The following is a 23,933-nucleotide window of genomic DNA, read 5'->3' as shown; positions in this document are numbered from 1 at the left end:
CTCTCACTGTAGCCCCACTAGTTAAGCCAGCAAATGCAAAATGAAAACTTAGCTTGGATTATGACTTTTTAGTGTCTTGATATCATAAATAAGTCAGAAATCACCATGGTTTTCCGGTTCCTCTTTGTGAAAATGAACGTGCTAACCTCCGAGAGGCCCGTGGCCAACACATGATGCAGGAGTGCTCCTTACCCATGACCTTCCGCTAGTGTTTATATTCAGTTCCCTCAAATTTCTACTCAACGAGTAACACCATCCCTCTAGTTTCCAGGATGTTCTATTCAATTTTCTCATAGTAAACATCTTAGAAATTCCTATTCAGTTGTTTATGAAACTAAAATGGAAATGGCCACTGTCTTTAGCTCTGTGACCAACACCAAGTTCAAAGGGTGCAGGAGCATAAATACATTTTTAGTTAAAATTTATTTGCAATTTGCCCTATTGCCTAGGCATGGAAAACCTAAGCAGGAACCAATGTTAAGAAGGGCCTGTGTCAGCAGCTAGGGATATACTTTTATTTTAGCTGAAAAAGGAAGGGGTATAATAATCTCACCACTGAGATTCTGGGGTCACAGTGACACAGAACAAAGGTACAGGAAGCTCAAGACGTATCCATTCATTTGGAAAAACTTAAACTTGGAATTCAACAAGCTGGTTGAAATTCCTTTTTTTTTTGGAGACAGAGTCTCTCTCTGTCACCCAGGCTGGAGTGCAGTGGCACAATCTCGGCTCACTGCAAGCTCTGCCTCCCGGGTTCACGCCATTCTCCTGCCTCAGCCTCCCTTGTAGCTGGGACTACAGGCGCCTGCTACCACGCCCGGCTAATTTTTTGTATTTTTAGTAGAGACGGGGTTTCACCGCATTAGCCAGGATGGTCTTGATCTCCTGACCTCGTGATCCACCCGCCTCGGCCTCCCAAAGTGCTGGGATTACAGGCGTGAGCCACTGTGCCCAGCCACTGATTGAAATTCTTTACAGTGACCATAATAAGCATGTTGCTTCACAATTAAAGAGAGTCAATTAAATAGATGAGAATAGAAAAATCACAAGAGAAGGTATAAGACACGGAAGTTCCTCATTGTTCCTCTAATGATTGCTGCAGTTGACTCCCCAACATTGTTCTTCTGGATAAAAGTTGTCTAGGCACTAATCTTGGTAATTACATTGTTCTGGTCTCTGACTGGTTTGGGATAGAATTATGAAACAATCTGGTGAGTGCTACAAGGGAAAAATCTATGGGGACATCTAGGAGAAGTCCCCTTTTTGTGACGAAAATAAAACAAAAAGAAATGGTTGATTACCTTTCCTCCTCTGGACCTCATCATGTGTGACTACGATGTCTGGAACTGCTACCAGGCTAAAGACAGAGCTCACCTACAGGAGATGGCAGAGCCAAGAAATCCCAGGAGTTTGGAGCCATCACATTTTCTTATTTATCTGTGTATGTTTAAAGCCTTCAACACAATGCTATTCCCATAGTAGAGGTTCCATATATGTTTGTTGAATTAATGAATAAATACATGAGAAAAAAGTATATTTTAAAAACCATTTCAAGCTTTTGAAGAAAACATAGATATTGAATGAGTAAATAAATATGTAGAGTATGATGAGTCAATGAATATTCAGTGTTTACAAATAGTAGAAAATTGTATAATATTGAAGCACTAGAAATCAAGTTTGGATAGAGGACACAATTTTCTGGATAGAGAAAAGATTTTGGTATTCGTGACAAAGGAAGATTGCATAACACCCTAATTTGTGTTCTCCAAATACTATGTTTAGTTCAGTTCAACAGATTTTTTTGGAGCACTTCCTGTATGTAAAGCATTGAAGTTACAAGGCATAAAACATGGTCTTGCTGAAGTAGGTGACACACAATAGGATCACGTCTTGAATCCACTCAATTCATAATTTTGGGTATGGGAATATAAATTAGACAAAAGATATGACTTTCTCATAATAAAAAAAGTCGGTGTTTTGAATGGATGGCTAAGGGGCTACACTGTTGCCCCTTAGCAAGATGGCAGAGTACAGAAGTCCCTTTTTATCTTCATGACTTGGGTTCAAATTGGTAGTGTGCTGCAGACAGTTTGACCAGCTTGTCAGAGTGTGCACATCTCTTCCTGACTCTGTGTTTAGGGTCTTCACATTAGTAACATGAAATTGGCCAAAGGGGTAGTTTATACCATGAAAATTGACAAACACTACAAATCAGGGCTCAGAGCCCTGGTTTACCAGCACACTGCTAGTTCCAATATGGTTAGGTATGAACTGTCAATTTGCTGGTATGGCAGAAACCTTTTCTCAATAGGAAGCAGCTGACTATGAGAAATTAGCTATGTGACAGGGCTGAGTCCCTATACTGCAAGTTTGTAGGGGAAGGGGCCTTTTTATTTCTTTGTCTCTCACTATGGCCATCAAAGTGATTTCTGAATAGTAACTAATTGATACATGTTTGTTTCCTTTAAGTCTACTAGTGGTACAATCTCTATTCCACTTTGCAATACAGATAAAAAATTATTGACAGTACTTCTTCATCTGTCATGTCATTCTAAGAACAGTGGCAATAATCAAAATAATAATTGGTACCACAATTCTTTTAGTGATTTAGGATTTTTTCAAGGGCTTTCAAATTTATTAATCATTTTATTGTCTCAACAACTCTAAGAAGTAGATAGGGCAGAATTGCATTAGGTTAAACAAACATGATCTTTCATCTTCAGAGCTTTTGGGGGATATTCCAAAGGCTTTGGAATTACATTGTTATTTCACCATGTTTCTTTACCTACATGGTTATATAATGCATTGCCATCTTAAATGTCTGACGTTTTTTCCCTATAAACCCCACAATGTCACCAGGTCTCCCTTTATCCCTCAGCACCTCTGGACCTAGGAAAGCCAATGAACAGATTCAGATTTGATCTTCTCTATGGAGCTTCTCTATAGCTCCAGTTCTGTATCGTGCATTGTGTCAGAAAAGATATCACCACTATTTACTACTAAGCCACCTGAATGGCTAACATTACAGTAAGTTAAGCAACCAACATTCAGGGAAAAAATAATTCTTAATATAGAGTTTACATGTTGGTAGCTTATATGCTCAATTAAGTCCCCAAACACCTTTTATTTATTGTAAGATATTGTGTTTTAAATTTCATTTTTCCAAATATTTAAAAATTCAAACCTTCACCCAAAAGTCTATTTTTTCAGGTTATTTTAAATAAAAAATTAAAATGACTTCACCAAACTAGGTCTAAATGCTTGCAAGAGCTGAGGGCTGGTTCAGAAGTAGCCAGTGGTCCTATTTAGATGTCTCCTGGCATCTCCTTTTGCCGTAGTTCTTAACACTCCCAATAGTATTGCTATATTTATACACAAATCACTTCTTTATTTGATCTATTTAGGCCCAGTACATATGTTAATGTGCAATATCTGTCCTGATTTAAAATTATAACTGAAGCATATTTTCACTCTCAGTACATTTATCTATCCAAGCATCCCCTTATTTATTCAACTTATGTGTACAGCTTCCTGTGTGCTAGGCACTGAGATTACAGAGATGGGAAAGACATAGTCCTTCCTCTTCTGGAGCTTACAGCATATGGGAGCAAAGACAAGTAAATAAATAATTGCAAAATACTGTGTGTTACACCCCACCACAAAGGTACATACAGGCCACAGTGTGAGCAATGGCAAATTCTCTGAGGAATGAGGTGGAAATCAGGCACACTGTCAACAAAGAGGTGATTAGGTGATTCCTGTGGAGTAGTTTGGAGCCTACTGGGTGCACAAATAAGGAGGGGCATTCCAGGAATAGGGAGATGCAGATCCAATAGCTCTCAAGTATGATGGAAGACCACGGCCTGTCTTTGGAATGCCAAATTTTAGAGTCTTTTGGAGCTTGGAAATTCTGAAACCATGCCTTGTTGGGCTGGGAGAATCTATGTTCTGCTGAGGCTCTCGTCTGTCTGTCTTCCAAAAATAACTATCCCTGTATCTGCCTTCCTTATATTTTTGGCCTAACGCTTATTGCCTGTTATCAACATCTGAGGCTTGGTCTTCTCATTCAAGGTATGTTGGATACAAAAGGCAGGTAGTAATGAATCTGTCTCTGATGAGCTCCTGAACCATGCTCTCAGCAACAAATGGCTCATGGTAGAGTTTTCTAGAACGATCTCCTTTTCTTTACTGTCAATATATGGTGGCTTGGGATGGGCATCTGTTTTAAGAGCATCTATAGCATCTACTTATTGCCATATGAAGTTGTTAAGAATCAAAGGAATAATCGATACGTCTGAGAGTGGTAGTCACTCAGAAAATGTTTATAGAATGAATGATAAAACCTTCCCAAATTCTATAAAACTGGTTCTGAGCTATATCATTTTTCTTTCTGTGCCAGGAATTATCAGCATTCTCCAACTAATTTCGAGGAAACAATGGCGTGACAATAAACTAGTTAGTTAATTTTAACATTAGTCAGGCATAATTGGCTAATGTTAAATCTAGTAAATAGTAGAGAGCGTTCATCAACTCAAGTTAAAGCTACCCTAATGATGCTAAATCAGTATTCACAACATTGCAATTTTGTTCTGCCACAGATTTTGTATGAGGCAAACTCTTCTGATTACTATTTGATTTATTATGTAAAGTTTGGGCATTGCTATTGAGTATTCCAAAAGAAAAAAATATAAATTAGCAAACTTTTGATTTTTAACTTTGAGTTTTAAGTTCCTAAAAGTCTAAATCAAGGTATTTTTCATCATGAGGGTAGGAAATAAGAGGAATCCAAAGCACAGTGATATAAAGACAGTGGTAATCTGGTAAACATTTATTGTTTCTTGATAACACTAATGTTGATTTTACCATCATGATATGAACAGTAAACTTAATGACTAGTGGAATAATCACATAATGAAAATAGTAAATGAAATTAAATAAATGCAGAATTGTAGATAAAAATAAAAATTAAAAATATTTTCCAGATATTGGATATTGGCTATTCATTTGCCCTGTTTATTGAATATAATTTTGTTCTTTGATACTTACAAATGTGGAGATCAAGCCTGTTGTTTGCAGAATGTTCCTTCACTTGCTAATACTCTACAACCTATTTGTTATTGTCATTCATACAATGTCCCTCCTTCTGAAACACACAGAAACTATATGTACACTCCCCTCACACTTAAGTCATTCACCTTTGCTGCTGAAATAAATGCAAATTTTCTAATTGTATTTGAATCTGCTCTCTTCTTGTTAATTTTCAAAATTCAACAGTATTGTAATCCAGCCTGGATGCAAAACATCTATCTTAGAAAGTAGATTTAGAGGTGATCCAGCTATGAACTGCTCAAAAAGAGCAGCAAAGTTTCCCTTTGAAAAAAGGCATTTTACACACAAAAACTGCTGCAGCAACATTACTTCTTGAGAAACACAGGCAGAACAGGACTGCATTCAATTTGCATGCAGGTGGTGAATCTCTGAAGTGGTATTAAGGGATGAACCAGGGTGGATTAATTTCCAGTCTTTGATATTCATTAACTCCAGCTTCAGAAAAAAACACAAGGAGATGACACAATTACCCTCAGAGCTTCACCCGTGAGCAGCAGCTTTACAATCTCAAGTTCATAATGCCATACTAATTGATCAAGAAGGGGCACATACCTTTCATAAGAGGTGGAAAAGTATATGGTCTTAACTATAGCAATGATACTATTTGACTTGGGAACAGTCAACCTCACTTTGGAAACACTTAGCAAAATAGTTAGCATCATTTATTCTCTAAGCCACCTGTCAATAGCTAGCCCTCCATGGTTTTCAATAATTCTCCACCAAGCAAAATGTAATTTTGGCCAAAACGTAATAGTGGCCAAGGCGCAATGTCCATTTCATTTGAAGCAACTAGCATTTAGTCTCATCACTGTATTTCTCTTTATAGATCATGAAACCTTTCAAAGATATCCTTAGGGAACACTTCAGTAAAGAGGAAAGCTTTCTTATTAGGAGGAAACACAGAAGCCATCAGGCTGTCTCAAACCCCTTCTGGACCAAAGTGGCAAGAGGAAGAGATAGGGATGGAAGAGGAATGTGCCTGCAGGATCTAAGAAGTAGCAATCATAGGCTTGATGTTTACTTACCTCTGGAGCTTCAAAGATTTCAGGGTCACCATGTAGGATTGGAGGAAAGATGGCTACCAAGTCTCCCTTTCGCACACGGTAGTCCCCGGTCTCTGCACTGAGAGTCAAATCCTCCTCAACAAAACGCATGGTGGTTGAATATGAGGACAGTCGTAAAGCTTCAAAAATGGTGCTTTCTGAAGGAAAAAAACAAACGATAGCTTATTAAGATAGGGCTGCTCCTGAAAAGTGCTCTCAGTTTGCAATAAAAGCTCATTACTAATAGCCTTGATTGAAAAGGAAACCGTGTCTTCATCACCAACATTGAGCACCAAGAGGAAGCCAAGGGTGGCTGTGCACAGGATGTCAGCAGGGGCGGTGGTCTGGCTCCAGCAAGGCTTGGGGGCATTTCACCGGTAGAAGGCAGCAGTGTTGTACCTGGGTAGAAAGTCATTAAGATTTTGTAGGAGAGGATGATCTGCTAGAGAGGAATGTTGTGTTATGGGTATACATGTTTGAAATTAAAACCATATCCCAGTTAAAATACACAGCTGGTGAGTCATTCCACAAACCTTTAGAACTCTGATGCTTTAAAGCCAGGCTTAGCCATTTAATAACCACTTAGGCAGTTAATAGTAAAATAATTGTAGTAGTGCTTTCTGAGACAGCTTAACACTTAATTTCTTTTATGCTAGCTGTAAATAAAATGTGAGTCAACATTTGCTGGAAAATTTTCAAAAGGAAAATATTTTTAGAGGATTCAGAAGAAAACCACATTTTCCTCAGCATCCAGTGAGAATAACAGGCACCACCATATCCTGGAAGATTCCAGAAGCTGAATGTCCTTCCTTTCCCAGTGGCCTTCACCTTTTGCTCCTAGCACGACAGATTTTATGGCTAATTTCCGGCAATTTATCCTGGCAGTTTGAGGAGGAATTCCTTTGGGAATAATATGCATAATTTGCATAAATCATTCTGATAGCATGCATATCAGCGTGTAGCTCCTGTCTAGGTCTGCATCTCTCCCTTCATAATCAAAACTGACTATGTTTCCACCAGCATGAATGGGTCCTAGAATATAAAGCTTCATTCTCTCTAATCAGCAATATGGAAAAAAAAGCCCCAAATAGAGTTTTCTCCCCCTTCACATGATAACAAATGGTCGTGTTTATGACTTGCAATTTAGAAATCACACAGACACACAGACACAGAGTCCCGTTTCTCAGTGTTCAGCAAAGCTCTGAAACACAGAGTACCCAATTATTAGATTATTAAAGGCGGGCCCATCCGTGAGGGCTTGCATCAGCCAAAAATAAAAATAAATGTTATTTCAGTAAAATTTAAATCTATGCACAGCCTGCATAAGGCTATCAAGTAGCTTTGGGTGCTTTCTCCCAGGAGGTTTTTCCTTAAGCATGCATTTGTCTAAAGAAATGAGGCTGCGGTCAGCTTTGTGTGGCCAGTGTGGTGATTCAATGTGACGTACAGCGAGGCAGTGCATATTCTCTTGGACTGCCTTCGTTATTATAATCAGGCAGAGTCAAATCGGTTTGTTGGTGATGAGGCCAGAAAAAGAACTTTGGTTTTGGAACATGGGCTCTATTGCAGATAGCCACAAGGCACCTGACATGATGGATTTCAGCTGGCAGGACACCAAGGACCAACATTTCTGTGGTAAAAAGCAAGGCTTGGCCTCCCATGTACTGCCGCTCGCTCTGTTGGAGCAACAATAGCACAGCATCCTTTTAGCTTGTGGTGTGAAATGGTAGCTGACATATGTAGCAATGCTGTTCACCCAACAAGTCCAATAGGGGTGTGGGAAGAAGAAACACAAAGGCAAAATAATTGTGGGATGGCTGCTGTGACAGGGCAGGCATGTAACAGTCCGAATAACATGGTCAAATCTGATTGGCTGATGTGCTCTCGGGAAGCATGGCAGCTTGCGCCCACCACAGTAGCACAAATGACAATTGGGCAAGCATATCTTATGTAGAAGTTAATCACAATAATGGAGTGCAAAGTGTGGCTTAGCGGTCAGATAGTAAGTGACAAATCTGTTTTACCTTCCAGTACCAGTTATGTGTGCGAGATGAGGTTGGCTCTTGCTCTGAGCCATCATGCCGATAATCAATAGACGACAAAAGTAATGAGTTGCGTTATTATCAACAATGGAGAGTAGAGCTTACGTGGCTCTGCAGAATAACATCCAGACACAAAAGCTAGCAGCTTTTCCACCAGCCTCAGTATGAATGCAGGCAGAGCTATAGGTTGAGAAGAATGACAACTGCACAATAAAAAAATTGCAGCCTCTACTTGTAGTTGTCATAGTTGAGCAGACACCAGCCAGTGCCACTGACAGACCAGCTGGGCCCTGGGAGGACTTCCATGCTGCACCAGGAGGTACAGTAAATTATCCTGCACGGTAGAGCAACATCTGTTTCTGTGCTAGTGCCGAACAAACAAGGCAATTTAAAACATACCAAGGGATAACCAAGCAACAAATGAACATGACCCTCATTTCTTCCCCCTTCTCACACATGAGGTGCTAAACTTCTTTGTGCAAGCACTGCATGAAAGAGAAGCCAGGTTTTTATTTGATAAGGTGTTGTCAGAGAGATTTTACATGTTTCCAAAATGGAAAGAAAAAGCTTATAGTATTGTTATTCTTAGAATCTTCCCCCTTCTATCTTAATTTCTTTTATACCAAAGCTAGCACTCAGTTCTCAATTCGCTCTAGAATTAAAAAAAAAAAAAACTTTCCATATACTTATAAATATTCAGTCTTTAAACCTAATTTGCTATACTTAGTTCACATGCCTTCAAGCATTTGTCTTCCAATTTCCACTGAATAAATGCGTACTAATGAGAACTAGAGCAAGCTGCTGAGGCAAAGCTGGGTGACTTGGGTCTGGCCTGCCACCAGCTTGTGATAGGCGGGCAAATTGAGTTAAAATGAAAAGTCTTGTCAGCTGAAATTCAACATGGTAGCCAAACAGCAAGCTGTCAATCATCCAGCCAAAACAGGGGACTGCAGGTAATAAAAGGTCATTGTGAGTCATTAATGCACTTGGCTTTCATATGGAAGTTAATTTTAATTAAAGATGATCTCTATCTGTAAATGTTTTATAAAACTTATTGTGTATAATGGATTGTTAATTTATACTAACATTTAGCAGGTAATAGGACTCTAATTATTAGAATGCATTGTCAAAAAATGACCATCAAGAATGCAAATATTTTGAGATAAAATTTACACCAGGCACTGCAAGGTGCCAACAACTGCAACCGTGATTAAGAGAAGGCTGCCTGCGAGTTGTTAAGAACTGAGCTTTACTGACCAGTATATGCTAGGAAATTGGATTACGAAATTCCCTCTATGATCTCACAATTAAGAGCATGCACTACATTCTTCACCTGGCTAGGGAAGACTTCTTTCTCTTTTCAGGATACAAAATTCTTTTGATTAAGTATCCCTTCTAAGTGAAATGCCAGGGAATGTCTTGAGCTAAAATCTTTTACAATACAATTGTGAAGAAAAACAACAAATAAAAAAATTATGGTTAAAAAAGGCATATACATATTCTCTTTTGCTCTCAGTTCTCAATTCTGGCTGTAATAAGGGATGGATGATTTTCATTTGCAGATTCAAAGCACTAAAGCAGCTCATGACAATCAATAATGCATGTTACAATGCAAAAACAAATAAGCATATCTGGGTTTCTGCCTCACACTTAGGCCCTGTCTGTATATGTGGAATGAATGTACTGTGACATGGCCAGGCTGTTAATTTGGGTCATCTTAATGATTGGTGCAGGCTGGCATGCCATTTGATTAGCCATGGTGATCAGAGGATAGCAGCAATGGATGGAGTGAAATGAATAGCCAGACCCTGCTGCAGTCACTGGGGCTGAACACTGGGTGATCTTAAAGAGAAGGCGGTTATAAAAGGGGGAGAGGGGTTGGATATGGAGGTGGCGTGCTCTGGAAGGTGTGATGGAATGGAGTGAAGCTCATGATGTGTGCGTGTGTATGTGCATTTCCACATAACTGTCTTCAAGACAGTTGAGGAGGTAAATAAGAAATTGTGATAATCATATAATTTGAGGCAAAATAATTAATCTTTGGCTCAACAATTGTATATCTTAAGTAAAGTTAAAAATAAATCTGAATTGGTACAAATGCCTATCTTCACTCTGAATCTCAGACACAGTCTTTGGTTCACTGCTAAAATACAGACATGTAAATTTGGTGTTCATATATTCCATAAATGTTTGTTAAGGCCCTACTCTGCTTGGAACACTAGGCCACTGCTGCTGGTGTGAAAAAGGAACAGGGCACATGGACTTGGCCTTCATGGACAATGCAATCTAGGTAGTTCAAAGTTGGAAGATACATATAAACAGGAATGCTCCCAAGATCCTACTGAAGATATTGCACAGTTGCTTTTATTTATTTAATTGACAAATAAAAATTGGATATATTTATGGTATACAACTTGATGTTTGGAAATATGCATACATTCTGGAATGGTTAAGTCCAATAATTAACATATGCAATTACCTCACATACTGATCAGTTATTTGTGGTGAGAACAGTTAAAATCTACTCCTTTGGTAATTTGATACTACACATTTTCTAATTGGATAACTCCAATGATAGCATTCAGAAAACCCATTTTAGTAGAAAGCCATTTTTCATATTGAGGTGAAATTTTCCTTTTAATTTCCACCCTTTATAAAACACACAGGCCAAAAAAGTCTAATCATTCTTCCACATAACAACCCTTTCAAAGTATGTAAAGACAACTATCATGCCATTTTCTAATTGTGTGTCAGAGATGATATGGTGTTTAGCCTTTGCCATGCTGGATGAATTCAATTAGTCAATGTGCCTCTTAAGACTTGGCACAACTAAGTGTGTACTATTTTAGTTGGAAAAGTAGAGAATTATTAATTTCTGTCCCTAGACACCATGCTTCTATTACTATTTCCTGGGAGCAGATGAGCAACAGATTTTTGAAATAATATCACTATTGTTTTAAATTTTCTGATATCCCAGAGATTATCAGCAACCCTGGATGCCCATTAGAATCACCTGGGATTGCTTAAAAAAATAAATGCCCCATTCCAGTCTAATGGAATCAGAACCACTGTATTAACTAAAACCCTTCAGTTAGAGGCTAATCTTGGCTGCACATTAGAATCACCTAGGGAGCTTTTAAAGCCATCAGTCTGCACCCTAGACCAATGCAATCAGAATCTCTAAGGGTGGGGCAAGGTATGCAAAGTGTTTAAAGCCTCCCAGGTGGTTCCAATGAGCAATCAAGGCTAAGAACCATTGCTTCAAACCCTTTTCTGCTGAGTCACATGTTTCTCATCCTATTCTTACAAAGTTGATATTTAGATCTAAATACGGCAATTTGCATTTTAATTAAAGTTGCTTTTCAATCCTTTCAGATTCTGTTTCCAGCATTCATTATATTATCTAACCACCTTAGCTTTGTGCTGAGCTGAAAATCCGATGAACATCAAAATCAGTATTTTTCACTTTTTAACTGCTGTTTCCTTATATTAGATATAAAATCTTCACTGTTTACATCCCTGAGTTTCTGATGTACTTCTTTGTGGAAGATGCTTCACCCACTTCCTCCGGTTAGAAGTTCCTAAATAAAGTTATATCTTCTGTAAACCCTCATTAGAAGAGAGGATGTTGATAACTTCACTACTGTCTGAATTATGTAATCTTTTAAGCTTTTTGAATATACAATTATTTTATAATATTTGAATGAGCTTTTTCAAAATAACATCCATAATCTTTACAAACATATCACACTAATGTAAAATGTTCATAAGGGAAACTGTGCGGGGGGTATACAGGAATGCTCTCTATTATCTTTGTAACTTTTCTATAAATCTAAAACTATTCTAAAATAAAAAGTTCATTTTTATTAAAAAAATACCCACAAGATTCTAATGTGAACCTCTAGTTCTATCCTTACCCTTAAACCCAACTGCATTTGAGAATCAGTAATATATATCTTATAAAAAATAGTGGTCAAGGTCTCCAGTCCATTTCTAGAGCATTTTTGTCTGAGGTGACAGTCATTATGGGTAGGCATTAAAGTTAGATCTGGCATCAACTTCTGGTTCTGCCACTATCTAGCTGTATGACTTGTGTTAGTTAAGTAATGTTTCTGAACCTCATTATTGAATAATTGAATAAAAATAATACTTGACAATTAAATAACCTAATATATATAAAACACAACACGGTGGCAGGCACATATTCAAATAATAATTATTAATATTATCATTCATAATATCTTATCCTGAAGCTAAAAATGCAGCCAACTGTATGATCCTCTGGCCCATGTTGCCTGATCTTGCCCACATGCACATCATGCCTGCCTTTGTAGAAGTGAGATACAAAGAATTCCTCTCCCCTCTCCGCTGGGATAATGAAAAAAGATCTCAAGGGCTCTGGTATCAGACAGGCCTGAGGGGAAAAGCATGGGCGTGGTCAGAAAACCTGAGTTAAGGACCTGCCTTTCTTCTTTATCACCTCCATGATCTTAGATGAGGTATTTAGCACCCTGAGAATTTTCTCATCTGTGAAAGTGACAAAATAATAGCTGTCCCTGTCCTCCAGAGTATCCTGGTGATGATGACATGAAACAATGTCTGTAAGATTGCTTTGAAATATTGAAATTGTTAATATATTTAACATGGATTGCATCTGATTATCATTGTTATTTGTTATTAAAGGACCTTAATTTTTTCCTTTCTGTGTTCTCCTCCCACACCAACTACTCACAATCAGCTTCAAAATCTTTCATTGAATTTCAATATGGCCTCACTGCAAGCTCATACTTCTAGAGTTATAATTTATAATATTCTCTTTTTAAAAAAGTATTACAGATTTTGCCCAGTTCCAGTTTTAAGGCATCTCCCTTTACTTTAACATCCCTCAACTGGACCATGTTTGCAACTTTTCTCAATTTGAGGATATGTCACTGAACAACATTAGGTGTCTACACTTCACCTGAGCCATGTGGCAGTTCTAATATACCTTGACTTTCCACAGTACGTTTGCACTTTTCACTGGTGAGTCATCAAAAGAGCACTCCTGTGAGGTAAGGTAGACTTGAGCATGATGTTCATAAATAATTGCAAATGAAGAAAACAATATAAACTACATAGGGACATCGCAGAGGTTAAATGTCATTTTGGTGATAACAACAGATAACACTTATTGAGCCTATACCGTGTACCATTATAATAAGTTATTTATGTTATTCAAATAAACCATTAAGAAGTGGTATTCATCAAGCTTATTTGCAATTGATTTATCAAAATTCCAATTTTGAGAGCTTTTACTGCTTGCATTATCTTTTTTTCTTATCTTTGTCTTTCTGAATTATCTTTTATACTTTTCTTTTTCCTACATCTAAAACCTGCAGTTCTAAATCCTACCTCCACCCTAGATTTTTTTCTGGGATAACTGAAAAATTCTTACTTTTCTCTCAGAGTTTCTCAAACTTCCATTCTCTCAGCAATTTTTTCCTATTGAGATTTAAGCCCCAAGTAACAGTTACTGAAAGCTTATATCTACTAACTTATTTTAAATTTTCATTTAAATGTAATTATAGAGATCTTAACTAATTATTAATAGATAAAATGTTTTACTGAGGTCATAAGCAGAATCTTAACAAGATACATAAATATATAAAAATATAGAGTTGTGTTTTCTTTGCCTAAAATAAGAGTAGAATAGTTTTAAAGAGAGATTCTCAAAAGCATTGAAAAAAGGACAAATCTATCATAACCTCTTACAGCAGATGATTGCTTTAAATTACTTAAACAGACTTTGGCAGTCTAACGTTCCTTCTCAACCCTGCTTTATAATCAAAGTGTGCTGACATGCAAAATTTCTGTAAAAAGAAGAACCTCTTTTCTCTTTGCTGTAATAGTGCCCAAATCCTCCTTCCTGGTAAAAAGTACAGCAATCATTTTATCATTGTTATCTTTTTTCCTTTTATAATGATAAAAGTTTAAACTTTTTAAAAAGACATTGCATTTAAAATACATAGAACTCTTTCCTTAAGAAGACAAGAAGGATAAGCACATACACACATACCACGTGGCACATGGTAAATATTTAACTGTGTAAGTCTTGCCTTTGTACATATAGTTCATGCTCTCTCGATATAGAGAAATACAACTGAGCTATGACTATCTGCAGAGGTTATTTGTTGTGTAACTAATTCACATATAAGTTTGCTCTGATCTGCATAAAGCCTTCTGTCTTTTGAAAGAAAAAAATACACACTATTTTCTAGATCACAAATGGCCCCATCATTTTAAATTCTCGTAATGAACAACACTGGCCTCTGCTGGTAACCGAGGTCGTGATGAACCATCCAGGCTGTTGAAGGTACTGCCTTTATCCAGGTGGATCTAAACTTGCTTGGGATTTTTGTTGTTTTTATTCATTTTTTCAATGATAGGAGACTTGTCAATTTATGAGGGATCCAACGGTGAAAATCTCTAGCTCTAGCTATGGGCTTAAATGGATTCAAATTATAGCTCTGGAATCTGCCATTTCTTCTGGGCTAATAAATGTAAATGCTTCTGCTTTAATACTGAAATTTAAAAATGATTTTTTAATAGCAAAAAGTTGAAAGTAAAAAGAGTGGATGAATTACAACTACATTTTTTAAGAATAATAACTATACACAATACAAACACATATTCCTTTTAGTGTATTTGCCTTATTTCCCAGTATGCATCATCTTATTCATAAAATGCAATGGAAACTGCTTGACTATATGGGAAATGCAAACTAGATCTTCATAGAAATTATAAATATGCCAGAAAATACTGTGTATCCAAGTGGAGCAACTACCCAAAATTTTACACAAATTTTCTGAATTTGTTCCCCAATAATTCTGCAAAGAAAAATAAAAGAGTATTTGTATTTTAGTAATGTTGAGATTTTTTAAAAGAAAATATAAAATTTATTTGATAACCTGTGCTAAAGACACAAACTACAGACTTCCAAATTGACTGCTAGTATAAGGCATGCTTTCTGGCATTGTCTCAGTGGGCCTTAGCCTGAGAAGTGAGAATAATCTCTAGAACACTTGGGGCATTTTCCTCAATGGCCACTGATGGTGAACACTGACCAAACCTAGGAGGACTTTTGCTCCTGAAAGGTCCTATTAAAGAACCTGGAACATATTTAAAAGATAAAAAATTGAGACCAACATAGGCTAAAATGCTCGCCTACATTGTCAAAGGAATAAAGAAACAGAAATATGTGAACATTTGTTCCTGCATTTGTCTAAAGAAACTTGGAATATTGTACCCTAAAGGATACCGCAGGATGAAATGTCAATACAGAAAGAATAGAGAATAGCTCATTGGTATGGAATTTAACTTTGGCAGTAGAAGTTCAATCAGGGAACGGTTGTGAACAGCCTTCTCAAAGTAGTAAAGGGGAACGAAATCTTTAATTTGCAGTGTGCTAATTAAACGAAATCTGCTGCGATTAAAAGCTCCAGTCATTGAGGTACAGGCCTATGAAGAAATAGAAAAAAACCTTAGTCACTACCAACCTCAAACATACTTGAAATAGTGACCATGTATATCTCATGAGTCAGTGAGTATTTTATAAAATATCAATGTTTCACAGGAATACTTTGTAGTTGTTGCTTTTCCTTTTCTTTTTCTCCCTTTCTCTCTTCCTTCCTTCCCTCCCTCCTCCCTTTCTTCTTTTCCATTTTTTCCTTCTTTTCTTTTTTTTTGTGGGTTTAAATCATGAACTTCCAATGGAAAACTTTTTTCTGTGTTTTTGAGAATCACACACTCCATAAAATGTCTAATCTGTGCTTGAAAATATAGACATCGTTTTAGGGAAGAAATACAATTTGCACACAGGGTGCCTTTTCTGCAATACTTTCCTTTTCAATCCCTAAATACTTCTTGACAAGATGGTGCAGCAGTGTTGGAAACCATTAGCACATCAACAGATGCTCAGAATCAAATGATTTAATAGGCATAAACTTTTTTTCAAATAATTGTAAAGCTTTGGTTTAGCCTTTTGCATACCTTGCATAGTTAATTACCTAGGCCTTAATGTTTACATGCAATGAGAGTATCTACGGCTATAAACTACATAATTTATAATTGATGTAAATGGGTGTTATTATGTCAATTAGGCAGCTGTGTCCTCTACCTCTTGGTAAACAGCTATGAGTGATAAACCGAGTTTGCAGAGAGGTACCTTCTTTTCTTCATAACAGATAAAAATAAATTACCTAGGCAGATCAAGCTGTCCAATTGTTCTCTAGTGAGGTGGATGGGAAATCCAGACCCTTTCTTTTGACCTGTTGACTGCAGCAAACGGTCAATTTCGTCACGCACTGCTGCCATAGCTTCTGGGTGCCGCAGAAGATAATACATTGCCCAGAACATAGTTGGAATAGTGTTTGCCACAGAGGCCCAGAGAAAGCCTAAATGATGTGCTGGGAGAAAATAAGTGAAAAGGAAGATTAATAGCGTTTATTACACTGATTAGATTTGCAGTGTGCTAATTAAAAGATGTTAGGACACAGACCCAGCCAAGGATCAGTGCATGCTAATGAGAACCAATAGGCTTCTGAAGTCTAATTTTCTGCTTAATGAGAATAGTTTAAAATGTAATGTGTATGGGGGGGCGGTGTGGTGGGGGATGAGATAAGAGGAGTAAATGCAGCTTAGTTATACTCTTTCTCATTATCACCATTAAGTATCTTGTTTTACCACCTCAGCAAAAAAAAAAAAAAAAAAAAAAAAAATCAATTATCATAGAGGGTTATATCAGAGTAAAACATTTTATCATTAGCCAATTAGAAAGAGCATAAAAACTTTTCAAGGTCGCCATTTTGTCTTTTTATTTCAAAGGTCTATTGTAAATGATTGTTTTAGGCAAGTGCTCATTCAGAAGTTCTTACCTCCTATTTCAAGGTCCTCGTGCACATAATATTTCTCCAGGACATCTTGCCTGCTTTGAAAAACTTCTGACCATCCTTGCATCTTGGCTAAGTTTTCTGATGAAAAGCATTTTATAATTTTCTTCCTAATAGACTTGACATTTCCTAGAAGCTCAATGGGTATGTTGGATACTAAATATGTAAACTTGTCATCAAATTTTAAAAAATCATCTCTTAGCTCACTAATAAATTTGTTGCTGTCACAAACAATAACTTTTCCATATATAGTTGTAAATGTGATCTCAAATATTATTGAGCTGCAGAATGGATACAGTTGTGCCGTGTCCCAACTTGTGGTTTTTAACAGCTGGGATTCAAATACTTGTTTTAGATTCTGCATCATGCTTTCCAAGAGTATGTCCAAAGATTTGCCTTGCAAAAATTGATAGCAGAGGTGAAGCTCATCATTCATGTCATGATTTTTTTGCAACTGACTGATGCTAAATGCTTTCTCTAATAATTTATTAGAAAATACTCGAAAGCTTAATTGTTTATGATTTTTTATCACTAGCTGGTACTGGAAGGGGTCCAGGATAAATGTTATGTACTTTCCTAGAAAAAAAAAGAGAGAGAGAGAGAGAATATGAGTTCGTTTGTTAATAAAACAGAAATAAACACCACAAATTTAAAAATATTTTAATCAAAATTAGAAAGACCCTAATAACTAAGGCAAAAAGTTTAATACAAATCCATTTCATTCGAAGGTACACTACATGTTTCCTTTGAAAATGAAAGATGGTGGAAAACACTCTAGAAATGTGAAGTTAAATATCCTGAAGTTCTTACTAACCTTTGCAAAGATGGTTTACTCTTCCAATTTTTATTTTAACTAAAGTACCTGAACACTTTAAACATCCTTTAAATATTCTCATAATCCCCTGACCTAAATACTTCTCATATTTTTCCCTCAATAAAGCAGAAAACAAATTGGCAACATGCCATTCCATTTCTGAGTATTTATACTTCATAAAGAGCTTTTTCATACTTAGGTGTCATCTGAGTTTTGTTCAAATACAATAATTATAACTCAAATAAATGACCATACTGTATGGAGCAGGTACTCACAAATAAATGTCTAATTCAACACTAGCAAAAATCCACTAATGCCAGCATTTTCACTTTTATGGATGAGGGAGATTTAGTAACATGTTCAAGGTCACATACTGACTTGTGACTGACACAGGATTCCAAACTAGAATACATCCATTCATCCATTCATTCAGGAAGTGATTCACCATTCACCACATTTATTAAGATCTGGAAACTTGGTTGGATCCCTTTCTTTCTGAGATACAATTATGTAGAGAAATCATTGCATCCCTATGGATCGTGATATGGCAGAGGTGAAACACAGCATAAGGGAAGCAGAAGGTAGAGTCTGCTTCGGTCGGCCTGGAGTTATCATCAAGGTCTCGTTGAGGTGATGACGTTTGCCTTTTCCACATATCAGTGTTGCCCAAACTTATCGATTTAAAAACTTGGGATGCTTGCAAAAAAATACAGATTCCTGCAAGATTTTGATTCAGAAGGCTTGGAGGGGGTCCTACCAGTGTCCTTTTTGATAAGGTCCTCACGTGATTCTTATAAGGAGGCACCTCGAAGGACACAGTCTACTATAGTCTGTCTCTCAAAATTGGCAGAGACCTTGGAGAATTGCTTGTTTACCCTCTGCATTTATCAGTTGATAAAGCTGAAGAAAGTCAGGAGATGTTAAGGGTCAAGATCATGCTGCCATTTTCAGTGGCAGACCCTTGACGAGAAGTTACTCACCATGCACTATTCTTTGTCTTCTCACTAGAGTGCTGTTTTAAGATTCCTTCTAATTAGAAATATTAAGCAGATAGTAATCAATAATGACATTTAATGTCTTTCCTGTAGAGAACAGGCATAAACTTTAGATGATCCTAAAAACGTTAACATCTACTTATTTATTGTCTTCAGGTCATTATTCCTGTTTGTGTCTGTGTGTGTGTGTGTCTGTGTGTGTGTGTGTGTGTGTGTGTGTGTGTGTGTCTGTGTGTGTCTGTGTGTGTGTGTCTGTGTGTCTGTGTGTGTGTCTGTCTGTGTGTGTGTGCGTGTGTGTGTGTCTGTGTGTGTGTCTGTGTGTGTGTGCGTGTGTGTGTGTGTGTGTCTGTGTGTGTGTGTGTGTACTGCTTTGTTAGTGGAACAACTTCTCACTTGTTATTTATGGTAACTCAAATGGCATCATAGAAATTTAATTCAATTTGGTGCAAGATATTTCAAATAAAGTTTTGAAATAATTTTCAACCTAATCCTAGAAACAGATAAATATGTTTTTGTTTCACAATTTTGAAACACAAGTTTTAATATACATGAATATACATGTGCTATGATTTATTTTCTAAAAATGACTCAGATGACTTAAATTTTATTCACTCATTTTCCCCTTGATTAATTCAATAATGTGAGTGGATCTAGGATGCCAGTAAAGCTAGAAGTGGCTCTTCATTCTGGTCAGATCCCAAAGCTGTCTTCTACAAGGTAAACTAAATTTGTGTGTGTGTATGTGCTCCGGGGACAGCAAAAAGGATTCAACCCAATTTAGGCATATTTTATGACACCTGCTTTACCATAGCAGCTTAATTAAATAAAACTGCCAGCATCTGCCTGTAAAATAATTGAAAAAAATCAATTTTCTTATTTTGCAAAAGATATAATTTTAGGCAAAGTTGTGTATTTTCACAGGTGGTGATTCATACTTTTCTCCTTTCGCTAAATAAAAGGATTTTGCTAAATATCTTTGGGGTTATTTTAAATTATTCCCTAATATTACCAGAGTGTATAAAAGATTCAGTTAGTAAAACATGCAATATTTAGAGAATATTTTGAATTTTTTCGTACGATTTTCTATATTCATCTAAATCTAAATGGAAAGAGAAAAATATATTCAGACATGACCGCATGAGCTACCTGTTATTGGGCCTACTGAAGTAGAGGCTGTATACATGTTACAGTTTTTGTTTTGTCTACAATCATTACAAATACACACATTCGTTTTCTCTCTCTCTCTCTCTCTCTCTGTCTCTCTCTCTCTCTTTCTATTTCCTCCTCTCTCCTATACCCATCCTCTTGGGAATGAGGGTATGGGAAAAAACAATGAGGTTAATTTCAAATAAAAGGAATAAAAGTTGAATGTGGACAAAATGGTTCAAGTTAGCAACCAATTAGAATAAATTGCTTTTAAAAATATAAGCAGTTGTTTGTGTATCAGTTCTTTATAAAAATCAGTACTGTTAGCTTCATTTGTTTGTAGATCTAATCTCACTCCTTTCAAGGCTCTTTTCACTCTAGGATCTGTATTTTCTCTTTCTCATTCTTATTTCAGTGTCCTTCAATATCAAGGCATTGTGTTTTACCTACTATCTTTTTTATTGAGATGTGAATTACTTCAGAAGAAGACATTTTGATTTTCTGGATTTTACTTTTCATGTGGGTTTGGAAGTACTAATAACCCTGGAGATGTTAGCTGGCTTTCCAACTTTTAATCTTCAGTATAAACAATTTAAGCTAAGTTTTCCAAAATTAATATTAATTTAAACCATCTGTCCACCATCTGCTAATGTGAGATGCAAAACCAGAGTTTCTTTGTGATCTTTAATCAGACAGTTAGGAAAACTCATATACATTCATAAAATGAATTTAAATTTCTTAACAAAGGAAATCTTCTGAAAAGGTATTCTGAAGGCCCCGTATTCGTATTCTTGCAGCATTAACTTTTGCTCCAGGGTGATTTTATGTAAATGAATGGCCAGTGTCGGCAGCCTTGTTACCTAGTTTACAAAGATCACAAGGTAAAAACAATACCCTCTGCCATGTTTTCCAAAGAGAAGAGAATGCTGTCAGCAGTTGATATGAAATATTGATTTAAAGAATTTCAAAGTTTGCATTTGTCTAAAATATAAATGTCAAAGTGGGGCTGATATCTGCAAGAAAAATACAATATAAATCATTCTTAGATGCAGTAAATTTGAAGTCAGGTCAAAATTTTTGATATCTTCCTTGCCAATCATTTCATTCTCTTTCCTTTTTAGGAGCTAACTGGCCTTACAATATTAACTCCAGCATTCCTGTATAAGCTGCATAAGAGACTTTACCACCTCAGTAGCCTTTCCACTTCCTTTAAAATTCATTCTTTAGGAAGGTAAAGCTACATAATTCAAAGTATGTTGGTAAATATAGTTTAAAAATTCAGTCATTCACCCTAATGTCAAACAAAAAGTTTTGACATCTGGATCATTATAAATTGAATTTTGGTGTTTTCATTTCATATATTTGGTGCTATACAACGATATATATATATATATATATATATATATATATATATCCATCCATGACAATTGGCTGCTTGGCATAGAAATGTCCCGTTAAGAAAAATATAACCAAGGCCAGAGGATCACTTGAGGCCAGGAGTTCAAGACCAACCTGGGAAACATAGGGAGACCCCATCTCTGCAAAAAACCTAAAAAAAAAATTAGCCAGGTGTGGTGGCACACACCTGTGGTCCCAGCTACTCAGGAAGCCAAGGTGGGACGATCACTTGAACTCGGAAATTTAAGGTTGCAGTGAATTATGATTATGCTACTGCACTCCAGCCTGGGTGACAAAAGGAGAACCTGTCTCCAAAAAAAAAAAAAAGAGACAAATTTGAATTTTAACAATTTTCATAATTAGAAGCTTTTCATCTCTGTGTTTAGCTTATTTTACAATAGAATTTTTTAATCTCAAGCTGAAAATATCGGTTGGGAGAGTGAAATATGAGTCAACTTTGTACTTTACGAGGATGGCCACATGTACATATCCCCCCTCTTATTAGGAAGATTTCACTAGCTGCTGACAATGATGTACAGTGGTGCTTTGCTGGGGTGACATCTAGGGAAAACGATTCCGCTGCACCACCACACAAAACCAATTAGAGAACTATTTTCTGCGACAGGTCAAGAATTTACATGGTTTCTCATGAAAAGATGTACTTTTTAATTTCTTTATTAAGATGACATCCATGTCCCTTGAGACTTTTGAGGATGACAATCATTTGCTCATCATGCAAGAACATATACTCAGTGAAATCACATTATGAGACAAGAGCAGAAGACCTTTTTCTTCATTTCACATTTTCTAAATGAGCTACTTTGCAAACTGATCATTAGAACCATATATAGTAATAGGATTTCTTGACAGGAATTATTCAAATTCTAGTAAGAAGCAAAAGGGAGGTATCCTGCACATTTAACTGTGGTTGTCTACTGTTGAGTTCAAACATAACCATGGTCAAATTATTTAGATGTTAGAAATTCAGCAAGCTTCTTGGTACCTAAGATTAAGAAATCAAGCATCAGCAGAAATTGGCTATTTTTTGAAAAGTGAATAAAGTGATTCAAGTCTGCCACAACTTTCTGCATAATCATCTTAGGTTATTTTTGTACATTGGTATTAAAAAAAGAAAAACTGAACATTTCAATCACTTGTTCTATCTATTCATTAGAAACACCAGCGTTAATTATTTAAAGTAAGAATGACTCTTTTTAAGAGAACAATATAGTTTTGGTACCATAAAGCCCATGGCTCACTTAGAGGAGAAGCACCAGCTCAGGCTTTTATCTGTATAGTATTCTAGTGTTTCATCAGCTCTAAGGAATTAGGGGCTTCCCCATCCAATATTCGTTGAGAATCAGTTCTGAGCTCTAGATTAAATGTTGACAATAGAGAAGCTAACAGAATAATGAAGGGAGACAGATAAGTCAATTGGTAATAACTTCACAATGTATTAAATGCTCCTACAGAAGTGATACTGGGAGTAACTGGACCCTGGAGAAGAGGCACCAAATACAGGAGGAGTCAGCAAAGGCTCTTGAGAGGAAGCAATGTGTGACCCTGGCCTCAAAAGATGAGTCCATGTCAGTCAGGTAAATAACAACATTCTGGCAGAAAGAACAGCAAGATAAAGAAAATCCAGAGGCCCCACCAGGTATGTGGCGTGTGAGGAGGAAATTTCAAACAACATGGTACATTCATGGTGTGTAAAGCACAAAGCGAGCAGTAGCAAGAGACAGAGCTGGAAAGGCTGGTGGAGACCTGATCTTGGGGAGCCTCATGAGGACTACTGTATACAATATAATTCCTCTAAGATGCATGATTTTCTTCCATTCAATTTTTCTGAAATCAAAGTGCATACAATTTTTTTTTTTGAGATGGAATCTCGTTCTGTCAACAGGCTGGAGTACAGTGGTGCGATCTTGGCTCACTGCAACCTCCGCCTCCTGGGTTCAAGCGATTCTCTGGCCTCAGCCTCCCAAGTAGTTGGGACTACAGGCACATGCCATCATGCCCAGCTAATTTTTGTATTTTTTTTTTTTTTTTTAGTAGAGATGAGGTTTCACCATGCTGGCCAGGATGGTCTCGAACTCCTACCTCGTGATCCACCCGCCTCAGACTAGCCAGCTTCCAGGCAAAGGAGTAAGTTGTGATGAAACTGATACTGTCTGTCCATGGGAGAACTCAATCATGCTGATAATTTCCTCCAGTTGGATCATTTCTCCCAAATACTGCATTAAAATGGTAGCATTGAAATTAAGTCACTGTAGTTTCCAAAGGTTGCCTCTCACCCTCAGCAAAGTAGTTACAGGCAGAAAAAAATTACTGGCTCTTTAAGAATAGAACATAAACTTCCAAGGCTGGTTGAAGGAAGATGTAAGGGTTAAGCTAAGAAAAAGGCATGCAAGTAGATGATTTAGATAAAGAACCAGAAGGGGGAGTATGGAGAGTAAAGG

General features: G+C 36.8%; 1 protein-coding gene across 2 annotated transcripts in view; it reads right to left on the bottom strand.

The window, feature by feature from the left end:
- The window catches only part of LOC116813243 (cytochrome P450 7B1), a 207,172-nt gene that overhangs the window by 7,670 nt on the left and 175,569 nt on the right, over positions 1 to 23,933 (bottom strand). The window contains exons 3-5 of one of the 2 annotated variants that reach the window (XM_032759674.2): positions 17,107 to 17,697; positions 16,432 to 16,638; positions 6,135 to 6,310 (exon numbers count right to left, since the gene is read on the bottom strand). In XM_032759674.2, the coding sequence (XP_032615565.1) occupies positions 6,135 to 6,310; positions 16,432 to 16,638; positions 17,107 to 17,697 (974 nt within the window). The remainder of the gene's footprint in view (positions 1 to 6,134; positions 6,311 to 16,431; positions 16,639 to 17,106; positions 17,698 to 23,933) is intronic. The other variant, XM_032759675.2, reaches the window with a different exon arrangement.

This window comes from Hylobates moloch, unplaced genomic scaffold (assembly GCF_009828535.3).
Source record: "Hylobates moloch isolate HMO894 unplaced genomic scaffold, HMol_V3 SCAFFOLD_9, whole genome shotgun sequence".
NCBI classification, from domain to species: Eukaryota; Metazoa; Chordata; class Mammalia; order Primates; family Hylobatidae; genus Hylobates; species Hylobates moloch.
Note: the sequence above shows the minus strand (reverse complement) of the source record. Positions and strands in the feature narration are given on the sequence as shown.